At 33.2% G+C, this 16,444-nt stretch overlaps 1 protein-coding gene across 1 annotated transcript; it reads right to left on the reverse strand.

Annotated features, from left to right (window-relative positions):
• Positions 1 to 13,401: 13,401 nt before the first annotated feature.
• Positions 13,402 to 15,342, reverse strand: LOC139490790 (E3 ubiquitin-protein ligase TRIM71-like). The gene has a single exon (XM_071277775.1). The coding sequence runs from the start codon at positions 15,301 to 15,303 to the stop codon at positions 13,603 to 13,605; it is 1,701 nt and encodes a 566-aa protein (XP_071133876.1). The 5' UTR covers positions 15,304 to 15,342; the 3' UTR covers positions 13,402 to 13,602.
• Positions 15,343 to 16,444: the final 1,102 nt, after the last annotated feature.

Consider the following 16,444-nt stretch of genomic DNA (forward strand, 5'->3'; position numbering starts at 1 on the left):
CCTTTTTAGCTCACCTGGACCAGAGGGTTAAGTGAGTTTTTTTCATCACTTGGCATCCGTCGTCGTCGATAACTTTCAGAAAATCTGAAACTAATGGCAAAATTAAAGCAAATATGGCCACAATCATCCTTAGGGTATGTAGTTTCAAAAAAGTATCCGATGACCCCGCCCAAAAATCAAGATGGCCGCCATGTTTAAAAATAGAACATTGTCGTAAAATGTAGATTTCAGCTTATATCTCTGAAACTAAAGCATTTAGTTCTGGGATAAAAATATTCATCAAGTAATAATCTATAGCCCGAGATTTTTCAGTTACATTAGACAACGCGTTTTGGGGTTGCTGCCCCTGAAATTTTAATTTTAAGGTAAATTAGCGTTTTTTAGTTTTAGTTTGATTGAAATTTTATTTTAAAGTCGTTATATAGCGAGTAAGCTTATTTGTTATAACGACTTAACTTGCAACACAGCTTACTTGTTTTAACGACTTAACTAACTCGTTTAAACCACTTGACTAACTTGTTTACTTAGAAACTACTTATTGTAAATACACAATTTTTATGTGATGTTTGATAATAATATAATGATTAAATTTGTTGCTATTAGATAATAAATAAAATTGAGAATGGAAATGGGGAATGAGTCAAAGCGACAACAACCCGACCATAGAGCAGACAACAGCCGAAGGCCATTAATGGGTCTTCAATGTAGCGAGAAACTCCGGCACCCGGAGGCGTCCTTCAGCTCCCTAAACAAACATGCATACTAGTTCAGTGATAATGGACGTCATACTAAACTCTGAATTATACAAAGAAACTAAAATTAAAAAGGATACTAGACTAACAAAGGCCAGGGGCTCCTGACTGGGGACAGGCGCAAAATTGCAAAGACCCTATAAGTGTATCAATATTAAAGCCAAAATATGCAATCTTTAATGACCTGACAACAGTATCGTAACTATATCCCTTCTTAATAAGTCTGTTTAAAGGTTTTGTTAGGTTTTGAGGTGAATACTGACACTTTTGTGCTTTGTAAAGAATATTACCATAAAAGATTGGATGTGAAATATCTGAACGTATAAGATATCTGCATGCTGAGTTATATTTACGAATTATTTCCTTGTACCGATGATAAATTAAGTAAATGTTTTGACTAGTTTGTGATATCGAAAACCCTGGTGTAATAATTTTTACATACACGAGCGAATCGTACAAGTTGAGATATATAAACACCATAAGATGGTGACAAGGGAACGTCACCATCTAAAAATGGATAATTAACAATAGGAAATGAAAAATCATCTCTTTTATCATAAATTTTTGTATTAAGCTTCCCGTTAATGATATAGATATCAAGATCGAGGAAAGGACAGTGGTCATTGTAACATGTAGTATTAGTTATATTTAAAGTAAGTTCAACAGGATAAATTTCTTTAGTATACATACTGAAGTCGTCATTATTGAGAGCCAATATATCATCCAAAAATTCAAAAGTATTGTTAAATTTTTGTTTCAAATGTTGTTTCGATGGATCTTTGCTGGTTTAAGTCATAGTTTGTAACTCATAACAATACAAAAACAGGTCCGCAATAAGTGGTGCACAGTTAGTCCCCATTGGAATTCCAATAACTTGACGATATACGGAATCTCCAAAGCGAACAAAATTGTTATCAAGTAAAAATTCAAGCGCAAATATAGTATCAAAGCATGTCCAATTGACATAGTTTATTTGTTTGTTGCTACTAAAAAAAGACCGAAAAGAGTCTGAACATATGTATTGGCATTCTGACTTTTTAAATGCCCAATTAATTAGGGATGTGATTTTTTCTTCTTAATAAGAATATGAGGCAAAGTGGTATATAGGGTAGAAAAATCATAACTTTGAACAGATTCAAAATCACCAATATATGCTTGCAATTTATCAAGTACGAGTTTTTGACACTCCAAAAGTAATTAATTCCACTATTTTCAAAGGCCTTATTTGAACAATTTATTATCAGGTTTTTGATTGTACCAAGTGTACCTATAAGTAGAATAGACAATTTAGTAATGCAACAATGGCTTGAAGATGAAATAAATATATACTTGTAATGTGTTTTGTGTAGCTTCGGAAGCCAGTACATAGTTGGGACTTTCATTGTATTTGGTTCTGCTTGTAAAGATGTAGCTAAAAGTTTGTGTTTGTTACAGATTTCGTTTTCTGAAAATGAAGTCAGTTGGAATGTTGGTGAATTCGTGATTTCCTTTTGCAGAACCTCAATGTAAAATTTACGTCAAACAATAATGATATTAATAGTAGATATATCAGCCGGGACAAAAACAAATTCCTTGGCTAGTTCATTTAGTTTTAAGCATGGATTTCTGGCGAAAACATTTATAACGGCCGAATTTAAAGTTTTGTCTTGGTTAATAGAAGAAATTTTCATCATAAAATTGAAACGAATGTGGAAAAACGCACAAACGCATCAAGATGTTTATTGAGGACAATAACTTATATCCAAAAATAACAGCAGAAATATATATGAACTACCACCAATGAAGGTTGTAAAATACTATAGGTAATACTAATGCTTTACGTAATGTGCTGTTTATCTTTTTTTTTTTTTTTGTCGTTAAGACTTAGAATTGCACAAAAATAATGGATTTATACTTTAACGAAAACATCTCTTGAAAAGTTATTCGTTGATGGCTAAATGATATTTATTTCTGAAATCTAAATCTTGTTTCGCTGTTCTGAGTGTTCAAGATGTTACATGCAGTTAAGAGTGGTGAAACAAATACAAAAAAAAAAACACTGGTCTGTATAAAAGTAAACGAAAAAAGCCGCTGGAATGCACTCCTGGTCTCAGATAAGCACATTTAAAAAATGACAGCTAACATGAAATGAGTGCCAATAAAAGAGTGAGTCCAACACTTGCTTTTTCAAAAACAAAATCTTTATTCAAAATGATAATGTATATATATATATAAAAAAAAAAAAAAAAAAAAAAAAAAAAATGAATATGAAAGTTTACAATTCAAACAATAGATCGATATCAAACAAAAGTATTGCATTATCATTTTTCGGCTACAATGGGTATATGAAACATCCAATGTCGAATTATCAACATTGATTCTTAACAAAGAATGTTTCTGTCATGTTGTGCAACGAAATCTCTACAGCACATGGTACATGTAGTGACACCACTAGATGTTTAATAGGATCCCGCGAAAAGTCTGACTTTGGTCCACGAAGGTAGCAAATTGTCTGTGTGACCATCGCTGGCGGCTTTTGGTACACATAAGATATTTTATTTTGTTGGTTAACAGATATTTATTTTAATATGCCGGACAGCCATTAAAACATCACCAAGGAAAGGTTGCCATGCTCTTTGTTAATTTCCATGAAACTGATATAGCCCCAAAGGTTTTACATGAACACCAATGGATACTCATGTCAATTTGAAAGCCACGCGGAATCAATATCTGAGATGTTTAAGACAAATGCATCGATCCTGCTTGGCGTTTGTTCCTTTATATCTCCCTTGACATGGCCTATCATTAAAAGGTCCCTTTTGAGGACTTGTGGATTATTTGGTATACTGTAGAGGGTAATTATACAGTCTACAAGCAATTGTATCCTTGGAAAAGCCTCCTTAAATTACGCCCCAAATTGTTTGTCATTAGTTGTTAGAAAGACCTGGCATATAGTCTGCTGTTTATTGAAGTGTTTTTACAATAAGGGCGTGACATAAGCTAAACTTTACATGTCGAAAGTAAAAGCAAGAAAAAAGTCATACTTGAGTTAGAAAACGTTCGAACTCGAATTAAGTCCGTTCAAATAACCCTTGTCCTTCACATATGTTCCAAAAATCTATTAAGCGAAAAGTATTCGACATAAGTCTTAACAGTCATGTTTAACCAACTATGCATAGTTCTAATAAAAATAAACTAGAAGCTCCAAATAGCCTTTGTGATCATCTGGGTCTATGTGCATATTCAACAAAGGACACTCTCCAACATTATACACAAGAATATAATTCATGACAAAATCTGTTTTGTTGATCTTGTATTGCTGATCATGTGCTGTTTCGATTCTTTTTTTCTTGTTTAGTTTTGCTCAAAACACAAAAGAGGATAAAAAAAAATCCTCATTTAAGTGCAATTACTTCTATAAAGATTCACAGTCTACTTAACTTTGTCGACAACATTTGACTTGTTAGTAGATCTTGACTTGCTGATCATTTTTGTGATTTAAAGTGTATCTTAATCTATAATAATTTTCTATAATATATGACAAAACTTAAAAAAAGATGAAAATCTTCTTTAAGGTGGTATGGAAGTTTAGATTAAAAATGCTAGAATGTGCCAAAACGTAGTACAAAAATGTATATATGAACTGTGTAAATAAATGTTCAAAATTTAATAAATATGATAGGTCACCGAGCATTTTTCGCAAGCTACAGGTTGTGACAAAATGACACAATTTGTATGACAGCGCTGAAGTACGTCCATTATTCATTTTCCATTATTCAAAATTCAATAATGAATAATGAAATATTTTATTTTATTAATCACTATACGTTAAGTGATGAATAATGAATAGTGAATTAGTTTTTGTTTCATTATTCAAGTTGTAAAGTGAAATTCACGGTGTAGCTGCCGTTAGGCACTTTAGGCACGTGCCTACACATATTTTTTTCACAAATATTTATTTTTTTCTTAAAAAAAAAATAATAAACAACGTTATATGTAGATCAACTCCAGTGAAGTTGTCACAACTCTAATTATCGAATGTCATGTGTACACTAGTCTCTCGTCCTTAGTGAATGGAATATTGGATAGAATTGAATGGTTTTTTTTATGTGTGTACCTTATATAGGAGTTGTCTCCCATAGACCTAGAACTATAAAGATTTATGTAATTTCTCCAGGTCACAGTGGCACCCATAACAACTATGTTGTCAATAACTTGGTTTATATCAGGTTAATTAGTGTAAATGTGTATTCATGTAGATATAGGAAGATGTGGTGTGAGTGCCAATGAGACAACTCTCCATACAAATAACAATTTAAAAAGTAAACCATTATAGGTTAAAGTACGGCCTTCAACACGGAGCCTTAGCTCACACCGAATAACAAGCTATAAAGGGCCCCAAAATTACTAGTGTAAAACCATTCAAACGGGAAAACCAACGGTCTAATCTATATTAACAAAACGAGAAACGAGAAACACGTATATATTACATAAACAAACGACAACTACTGTACATCAGATTCCTGACTTAGGACAGGTGCAAACATTTGCAGTGTTTTTTTGTTTAAATGTACTTTAATCATTCTAATCATTTTCTGTGCTTTATTTTGTAATTCATTTGATTGTATAGCTCAAATTTTGGGCACCATGATTGGTTAATAAAATTATCTATCTATCTATCTATAGAAACTATAAACTAGAACTTTGGTTCAGATCATTTCAATTCTATCAACAAAAACTTGAATGAACCTCAACTTAGACACATGAATTTTTAATTAGTTGTTGTTAGTTTTCAACTAGCTTTCCACTTTGTCTTCACCCGACTTGCCAATGTTCGTCGTCCGTTTGGCTGTGCAGGATGTATAAATACGTAGTCACGTCTGGTCAGAATGGGGACATTTAATCTTATGCCTAGTTGTAGAGAGAATGCCACTCGTTGGGAAGTTCGTAGTTGGTCTACTGAAAGGCAAAGTTTCTGCTCCTATCCAATAATCCCTCATTTTCCAATGCATGGCATTTTCAAATTTCCAGACCTTCGTCCTGTACAACACCTATTACAGGACTAAGCTCTCTGTTGTGTTTATTGTAAATAATCGATTTGGTTTTTTTGTTGTAAACTTGCATAAATATTTTACACTGGATGTTTAAAAAAAATCAATCTATCAACTAGCTTCCAGTAATTTTGAGTACTCTCAGATCTACGTGTAATGACCACAATTATTCAAATTCCTAAGCAGGTAGGGATTTTACAGTAGAGCGGGATATAAAGAAATACGAATTTCTTGAATTTTGTTACGTTAGTATGAACAGAACAGAACATTAGGCATCGACTATGTGTGTATGTGTTTGTGTGGCTAGGGTGAAGGTTTAAGAATCAAAAGATTGATGGTTGATGTCTTTCTAGCTAAAAGGATAGTGTTATTATATAGTAATATCAGTGTTTACGTGCACGTGCCTATTTTTTTTAATGAAGGATCGTCAATATGTACTATCAATTAAGTATATATCGATCATAACGGAATAGTTTTGAAAATACCAAACAGGGTGTACTGCTTAATTAAAGGGATACGCGGATCTATGCTGAGCAGTACATATTGTAAATATTTTTTTTTAATATTTGATTTTCCAATTGTACTGCGTTATTTAATTCACCATTCAGATGTTATGGTAAATTATTCATAATTCTTCGAACTTTTCATCATGTATATTATAATTATCATGATTAAATAACCAGTGAGAAAATTTAATATTTTTGTGCAAAACATTTTGCAGCCAAAACGCTGAAATCTGTTTTCCGTCGGGGGGCTTTGCCCCCCCCCCCCCTTAACCCCCTACCAGGGCTCTGCCCTGGACCTGCTGGGGGCCTTAAGCGGCCCCCAGACCCCCTGCCGATTTGTGCCTACAGTTGAATGAATACCTAGCTACGCCCCTGTGAATAATGAAATAGAATAATATTTTTTGACTGTGACACTATATCCCGTATTACAGAATTCGTAATTTTGATCTTACAAATATTCAAATTAATATCTGACAAAAAAATCCAAACACTCTTTGAAATTTTAAACTTTGTTTATTTATCTAGTTTCGGAGGAAAAACTAGAGGGTTTCCCTAACTATTTTTAACAGAAATTTCTTGGTTTAATGTATGGACGACCTGAATACCATAAATATATAAAAATTCAAATACTTTACGTTGTCTTTTATTATTTTCACTGGACCTTGATTATAGATATGACATGCTAATTGTACAGCAATGACCATTAGAGGGGTTACGGAGAGGACCAAAATACGCGTGAAAATTAAGAAATAGCCAATTTTGAATAATGAAATGGATAATTTAAATAATAGAATGGCTGCTGCGGCCCTTCAACCCCTATTTACACTTATACCTTATACCTCATTCGAAAGCTTATTAATAGAGGAGCAAAAGGTATATAGTCAGTGTGTTCCTCGTCGCCTATTAGAGGAGAAACGAAGGACCTAAATATCGAAATACATGTGACTATTAAAAGACATAGCTTATTTTGAATAATGGAATGGACTGCTGCAACCAGTCAGCTTCTAATTCAAGAAACCTTAATACACCATTTGAAACCTTGATAGAGTAACAAAACTGTTTTTAACAACGTGTGTTTTGGCACCTCTAATGGTCCTTGCGGGACATACTGTTCATAACCATTTTATTCCTCTTTGTATAGCTATACGCTATATACCTCTTGTTTCTCTGTTGGAACGCTTTTGAATAACGTATAAGGTAGCAATACACAGTAAGGAGTTTGGTTTCGTATTTTGGCCCCTGTGGATATGAAAGTTATAGTGCAATAACATTCATTTTTAGACAACTGAGTACTAATTTAGCCTTCAACTACGGTTAATAAGAACATAAAGATTGTTTTTTACATGTTGTATGGCCTATTTACTGTTTGACTCTCCGTATTTTCATAGCTAGACTGGCCATAGGTTCGGAAATTAATGTAAATAATTGTTTACAAAAGCTTTTTTTTCTACACGAAGTATTTTACAAAAAAAAAAAAAAAAAATACGCGTATTTTGGCAATTACGTCCTCCGTAACCCCTCTAATGGTCAATATTTATATACCATTTTATTCCTCTTTGTATAGCTATAGGCTATATACCTCTTGTTTCTCTGTTGGTACGCTTTTGAATGACGTATAAGGTAGCAATACGTTAAGCTTTCGAATGAGTCATAAGGTATATCTGTTATTAGGGGCTGAAGGGTCGCAGCAGTCCATTCCATTATTCAAAATATCCATTTCATTATTCAAAATTGGCTATTTCTTAATTTCACGCGTATTTTGGCATTTAAATCTCCGTAACCCCTCTAATGGTCATTGCGGCACAATCGACATAATATATCTATAATCAGAGGATTAAGATTAAGCAAAGATCTTGTGAAAATAAAAAAGACAATGTTTAGTATTTTAATTTTTATATGAACATGTATTTTGGTATTCAGGTTGTCCATACATTAAACCAAGGAATTTCTGTTAAAAATAGTTAGGAAAACCCACTAGTTTATCCTTCGAAACAAAATAAATAAATTAAAAAGATCCAGCATTATTTCACATAGTGTTTTGATTCATTTCTTACAAAATTGTATCATACGAAAATGACGAATTATGAAATACGGGATATGTATATTGTCACAGTCAAAAAATATAATCCTATTTCATTATTCACTTTTCAATTTGAATACTGAAATTTAAACTGTTTCATTTTTCATTATTCAACACTTAACGTTGAAAAGTGAATAATGAACTATTTCATTATTCATTATTGAATTTTGAATAATGGAAAATGAATAGTGGACGTACTTCAGCGCGGTATTTGTATGAATTATACGGAGAAAAACAGCATTATGTGATCAGAAGCTAATCTAAATTATAGAATTGAAAACAAAATGCGAGAAGATAGCTTTAAGAAAATGCTTTGAGAATATCAATAGATACAATAGGGTCACCGTTCGTTTTTTCCTGCTAAAATTTAAGATAGCAAAAGTTCATGTATATTCTTTCAGAAAATGCACTATGTCCCCTAAAAATGCCAATTTAAAAACATTAAAAAACAAACAAATAAAATCTACGTGTGTAAAAATATTAATATTTATCAGTTGAATTTTGTTACAATGATTTAAAATTAGACCTTAAGCTTTCTTGTTATTTACAATCCAGGATATAAGGTAAAAAAAAAGCCCTCCCTCCCCCCCCCCCCCCCCCCAAAAAAAAATAGTCGATCATGTTGTCTCATTTGTAGAACTGACCTTGCTGATCACCATTAAGTTTTTCTGTATCTATTATAATTTTCAAGATAGTAGGCAAAACAATTTGTCATTTTAGGGCAATTAATCCTATATTAAAGTGGGAAATGAGTCCATGGGACACAGATAATGCCCCCGCTCGCATATTACTTTAGAAAGGGACATAACTTGATAACGACAAAAGTGACACTACCCACATTTGTTCTTGATCTAACTTCTGTTGTAATAAGTATTGTGTATAAGTTTCATAAAATTTGCTTGAGGCCGTTAGTTTTCTCGTTTGAACTGTTTTACATTGTCATTTCGAGGCCTTTTATAGCTGACTATGCGGTATGGGCTTTGCTCATTGTTGAAGGCCGTACGGTGACCTATTGTTTCATTAATTCCTGTGTCATTCAGTCTCATGTGGAGAGCTGTCTCATTGGCAATCATACCATACTTCTTTTTTATATTAAGTTAAGAAACACAAACGATAAAGTCAGTATTTTCCCCATTTATATAGGGCATAAGAGGAAAAGTGAGGTCATCAAAATTCATACTTGACCTGTGTTTTGTGGTATACTCATTGCATATAAGTTCCATGCCATTTTTTAAGGCAAACTGCAGTTAAAGAACGGATATAAAAAGTTCAGCAGTTTTTCCATTTCCAAACTCTAGAGCAGTAAAAGTGACGCCATCAAGATTCAAACTTGATCTGGGATGTGTGGTAATAAGCATTGCGTTTAAGTTCCATAACATTGGTTTGGGGCGAACTATAGTTAAAGAATGGAAACCAATTTTGGACGTCATCTGACAGTTTTGACAATTGGTAGAGCTCAACATCCTGCTGTCAGATTTTCTCTCTTTTTAATGGTTTTCAGAATAATAGACAAAACTTTAATTTTACCCCGTATGTTCTATTTCAGTCATGTTGGCCATCTTGGTTGGTAGGCGAGGTATAAATCAGGCATATTTCTTTTTAAATAAGATACCCTAATGATGATTTTTCGAAGTTCAAAATAAAACCTGCAAAAATATACACGTTTTTATATCGGACATATTAAAGCAAAATCAGCGGACAAAAAGCAAAACGGACCAAAAGCAACGGACAAAAAGCAAAAGTGTCGGACAAAAAGCAAAATTATCGGACAAAAAGCAAAACGGACAAAAAGCAACGGACAAAAAGCAAAAGTGTCGGACAAAAAGCAAAATTATCGGACAAAAAGCAAAACGGACAAAAGGCAACGGACAAAAAGCAAAAGTGTCGGACAAAAAGCAAAATTATCGGACAAAAAGCAAAAGCGAACAAAAAGCAAATTGCGGACAAAAAGCATCGTATCACTCGATAATACAGCTAGTATAAATCCCTTCAACATGCTGTACAATTCAGTGATGAAGAAATGTCTATTTATATCCACCAAGTCGGGAATATGGCCATTGTTGTCGAGCCTGCAACGAGAAAGCTCGACATAGGGATAGTGATCCGGCGGCGGCGTTAGCTAACTTCTTAAAAGCTTTAAGTTTTAGAAGGTAGAAGACCTGGATGCTTCATACTTTGTATATAGATGCCTCATGTTACGAACTTTCCGTCAGTCACATGTCCAATGTCCTTGACCTCATTTTCATGGTTCAGTGACTACTTAAAAAAAAAGTTAAGATTTTTTGTAATGTTAAATTCTCTCTTATTATAAGTAATTGGATAACTATATTTGGTATGTGCGTACTTTGCAAGGTTCTTATGCCCGTCAGACAGTTTTCACTTGACCTTGACCTCATTTCATGGATCAGTGAACAAGGTTAAGTTTTGGTGGTCAAGTCCATATCTCAGATACTATAAGCAATAGGTCTCGATTATTATGTGTATGGAAGGACTGTAAGGTGTACATGTCCAACTGACAGGTGTCATCTGACCTTGACCTCATTTTCATGGTTCAGTGGTTATAGTTAAGTTTTGGGTTTTGGTCTGTTTTTCTTATACTATATGCAATAGGTCTACTATATTTGGTGTATGGAATGATTGTAAGGTGTACATGTCTAGCTGACAGGTGTCATCTGACCTTGACCTCATTTTCATGGTTCAGTGGTCAAAGTTAAGTTTTTGAGTTTTGGTCTATTTTTCTAATACTTTATGCATTAGGTCAACTATTTTTGGTGTATGAAAATATTTTATGATCTATATGTCTGTTACGCAGGTTTTATTCGACCTTGACCTCATTTTCAAGGTCCATTGCTAAATGTTCTTTCCTATTGAGGTGCTGGCCAAGTGTTACTTTGTAGCTTTTTTATATGATTTCAAAAACATAAAAAGAGTCAGGTGAGCGATACATGCTTTTGAGAGCATCTTGTTTTTACTTTTTGGAATTTTGGATCCTCAATGCTCTTCAACTTTTTACTTGTTTAGCTTTATAACTATTTTGATATGAGTGTCACTGATGAGTCTTATGTAGACGAAACACGTCTGGCGTACAAAATTCCAATCCTGGTACCTTTGATAACTAATTATAATTATCATATAGTGATAATGTTTGTTTCAATTAATTCAATCAACAAACTGTCTGGCATTTTATCATATAACAAAAAGAACCACCTTACCCCTTGTCCCAATAAAAAAATGAACCCAAGTCTTTCTATTTAAAACTCCAAGATAGTAATACAGTCATATCTAATAAAAATTGTTTTATCGTTTCACATTACATAGTTATCCATTATTCATTCTTTGCTTGATTTACTTTTTATCTTATTATAATCATTGCTGTATCAAATTTGTAGAAATTAAAAATATTTCTCTGAATAAAAACTACAATATCTAAATCTTACTATGTTGGATTTAAGCCTAGTATAGTATTTGGATCAACAAATGTATACATTATTCGAAAAAGATCAGTTGTCAATAGCACAATTAATAATGCAAGTTAGCAGATAGCCAAATTGTAAACCAAATTATTCATGAGTACCAAATTGCATACAAAATGTAGATTTCAGTTGTCTAATCAGGGATTATATGAAAAAAGCCAACAGACAAGATCATTCGAAGATTTTTTTTTTGTTGTTGTCATTTTTCGTATAAAAACATGATATTTACATCTAAATATGTTTTTTTCATTGACTACATGTATGTAAGGTATCAGAATGTGTGTAGTTTATTTTCATGTTATTATTTGATCATAACTAATCATTTAATATGATAAGGATTGCAATAAGAACTTTTATGCCTTGAGTTTTTTTCCTAAAATAAAAAAAAAAAAAAATCCAAAAATTCAAAAGTGACCTTTTTTCAAACAAAATTTAAAAAAAAATAAAAATATACCCTCTGAGATATTTTTGTGAAGAATGCATCAGATGCAACATTTTATAATGATGATCTTCGTGTATGCCAAAAAATCTGGGAAAAAAAAATTTGAAGCCATAAAAATGGGTTATTTTGTGATTTTTTGCAAATCTTGATTTTTGGAAAAACATCAAATTTTGAATTTCAAAATTTTTACTTTAGATAAAAGAACTTTCCAAACTTTCAAATGTATTTTGAAACACTAATAGATAATAGTTTGATAGCAAAAGAAAAACTGGGGACAGATGTGTCCAGTCTATTAAAAAATAAGCGGTAAAAAAGGGTAAAAATGGAGTTTTCATCGAGCATTTTTGGCGGTTTTCAACCAAAATCAGAGCAACTTGTTTCCATGGCAACCAACACTTCAAATTTTGAAATGATTATTATTTTTGTTGTCAGTGCACCATTACTAACCCATTATATGAAAATAAAGGATATCCATGAGTATGCATTTCTCGTTTTCTTTGAAATCCTTTGATGCTTACAGAGAATGACTCTTAAGTGTTTGTGTTTTGGTCTGTTTTTCTTAATTTATAAGCAATAAGTCAACTATATTTGTTGTATTGAAGAATTGTTAGCTGTACATGTCTGCCTGGCATGGTTCATCTGACCTTGACCTCATTTTCATGGTTCATTGATCAATGTTTTCTTGGTTAATGTTGAGTTTATGTGCCAGTTGTAATAAAGCTTTATATTTAGGTCTATCAAAATAATATCAATGATTAGTGAAGAAAGCGAGACATTTCAGCGTATGCACTCTTGTTATATTAAAGTTCGTTTCTGTGCGTGTTACATTTCAACGTTGTGTAGTTTATTTTCTCTTATATTTGAGTGTGAATTCACATTACTATAAGACGTGTCACGGTACTTTTCTATCCAAAATTCATGTATTTGGTTTTGATGTTATATTTGTTATTCTCATCGGATTTTGTCTAATACTTAGTCCGTTTCTCTGTGTGTTACATTTTAATGTTGTGTCGTTTTTCTCCTCTTATGTTTAATGCGTTTCCCTCAGTTTTTGTTTGTTACCCCTATTTTGTTTTTTGTCCATAGACTTGAATTACGAGTTTTGAATAGCGGTATACTACTGTTGCCTTTATTTATTATTCATAATAGTCGTCCTGTATAATATAACTAGCTAATGGCAGGCCATTATAAATACTATTCTTCATTCTAAACTCAACATAGCTGACATTTTTTTATGTGAATATATCTCAATGTCTTAAAGGTTCATGGAAAATTATAACTTTGTAATTGTTCACAATATATTTGATACCGTCTTCCCTCTATATGCCAGAATATTCCAGCTCGTAAAGTTTGGCACTGAGAGGTTCTGGGTCATCGCCACTACTTGTACAACCAATAAAGAAACGTGGTGATGGCGAGAGAGCAAACAGAGAAAACGGCCGTTTAATTCCAAAGTCAGATACACTACAGTATGATATAAAGTCTCCATCAATGTTCAAGATATGGACTTCTTTATTCGCCCAATCTGTTACAAACATGTTACCCGATGGTGTAGTAGTTATACCTTGAAAATCAGAGGGTTTGTCACTTGTATTAATATGCTGACCAGTATAAATTCCTTTTGTATATCCGTCCTTGTCTATTACAACCACTCTTGTTCTACACTCACCATCTAATCTATCCACAACACATATATTACCATTGTTTGTACTTGATACCTTATAAGGAACTGTAAATAGACGTTTGTTGTTACTATCATGTTCATATTCATTCAGACGATTTCCTGCTTGATCCATCACAATGACAACACCCCTTCTTGTAGAAGTGAATGCAGGCCCTGGAGATCTAGCTGTTATTATAACTCTCTTGTCCTTAGAGATGTGAAGATCCCTTGAAATGAATGGTGCAATATTGAAAACGGAGTTAGTTATTTTCTTTGTTTTGTCATTGATCAATTTCAATTTAGTTTCGCCAGTTGATAAAAGAATATTTCCAGACATGTCAACTATGCCAAAAATAGGAGTGTTGTAAGACGATAACACCGTAACCTTGTCTTTTTCAAGTTTTATATGTTGAACCATTTTATTTGAACTGTCGCCTATCCATATAGTGTCATCAGGACATCTTAAAATGCAATGAATATACATTAACTCGGTGATCCACTGATGTGTTACTCTAACTTCAATAGCGGAATCGTCATCTCTAAATCTTCTACTGCCTTCTAGAGTTCCAAAATTACACACTGTAAATTCACCAGCTATAAAGTTTGGAAGAGAAGAAACGTTCATGGTTTCTTGCGACATATCTTCATTTAACGAAAAGTTGAGTTTATCAAAATTACTGAAGAACTTAATAAAATCTCTAGATTTGACAATACTTTCCAACGTCTCAGTCTTCACATTCATGGTTTGAATCTTTTTATCAATTTCGATTTCTTCTTCTTGTTTCAAGGTTCTGAAGTGCTGGTAAGTTTCTTTTATAATAATGTCTGAATATTGTTCCACTGCCTTGAATAGCTTTTTCTTTTGTTCTAGAATATTCTGCTTTATCTGTATCAGTTTTGGATTTTCATTTTCTTCAGGGGTCAAAATCTTCTCTTTTTCAGATATTAATTTGCTCACATTATTCTGAACTTTCTTCTGTTTTCCTTTCAATATCTCCTTTTTATCATGAAATTCCTCTTCATCCACAAAGGTATGTCCATTATGGACCTTGACAATACATTTCAGACAGATAACCTTACTGCAGGTAACACAGTAAAGACTGCACGATTGGTTGGGATGATCTTGGCATTTGAAATCACTAAAGGTGAAACTGTCCCACGAGTTTTCAACTTCTCCTATCTCCCTGATGTTAACAATCTTATGGTCCTTTGCAATCTTTAGATGAACTTTATCTTTACACCGATCACAAATCAACAGGTTACAGTCATTACATTTCCATTCTATTTTTTGCCCACCCTCACAGAGCTGACATCTTACTGGGATCTGCCCTTTCGGTAAGGACTTGGAAAACGCCATTTATATCATCAAAATGTCGGACATTTATATACTTCCTTGTGTATAAATGGGCGTAATCTGAACTTCAAACAAAAACTATAAATAGTTACAGCCCTCAATTTTATTTAAAAATATTTACAAAATTAAATTGACACATGTGTGCTCATTTTCGTAATTTTCAGCTTAACCATTTTTTTTTCATGTCTAAGACCCCGTTCACACTAGCATTATTTTTTTTAATCGATCTAATTTGAATCGATCTAAATAAAACCATTAAGCGTTCACATTATCTTTAATCATAACGATCTCAATCGGTCTAAACCGATCCACTGCGTTCACACTACCAGAGGCGGATTTAGGGGGGGGGGGGGGGCAGGGGGCCCGGGCCCCCCCCTTTTTGGAAAAAAAATTGGTTGCTTATATAGGGAATCATTGAAGCGTGACTGGAGCGGGCCCCCTCTTAGGTCAGTCAGTGGGCCCCCACTTATGAAAATTTCTGGATCCGCCACTGACTTGCAAGAGCCCACATACGAAGAACCTACTTTAGAGGATACATCCGCTCTCACCAGCAAGTCTGTAAGACTTTTCAAAGTGGGCCTACAAAAAGCCAGTACAGTTGGATCTTGGATAGTTTAGGTTGATTTTCGATTTCTTTCCAATTTTCGCGGATTGAGTGCGATAAGTTGTCAAATTTTGGATGGTAAGTCAACACAAAAGGCACCCTCTTGTTAACCTTTTTGTCTTTGTATTGTAAAAGATCATCTCGTCTGATGGTGTTAACACGAGAAAAAACCTTTATCAATGTTTTTAATTTGTAGCCCCGCTGTTTTAGGTGACCGCGAAGTTCTTGTTGTTCTTTTTTTTTTTTTTTTTTGCAATATCGTTGATGGAGCATATCCTTTTTATTCGTATGGCCTGGCTGTAGGGAATGCTCTTGGTGCAATGTTTAGGATAACAACTCAAAGGAGATTGATAATGATGTTTGTCTGTGGGCTTGCAATACAGATCTGAAAATATCGAACAGTAGAAAATAGTTATATATATGTGTACATATTCTTTGATATCATAAAAATAACAAATAAATAAACAGAAACGTATCTTTTCTCTGTCTAATAATGTTCCGTCACCGTACCGGATATTCGATACCACTGAGTCCAAACAT

Source organism: Mytilus edulis, chromosome 10 (assembly GCF_963676685.1).
Source record: "Mytilus edulis chromosome 10, xbMytEdul2.2, whole genome shotgun sequence".
NCBI classification, from domain to species: domain Eukaryota; kingdom Metazoa; phylum Mollusca; class Bivalvia; order Mytilida; family Mytilidae; genus Mytilus; species Mytilus edulis.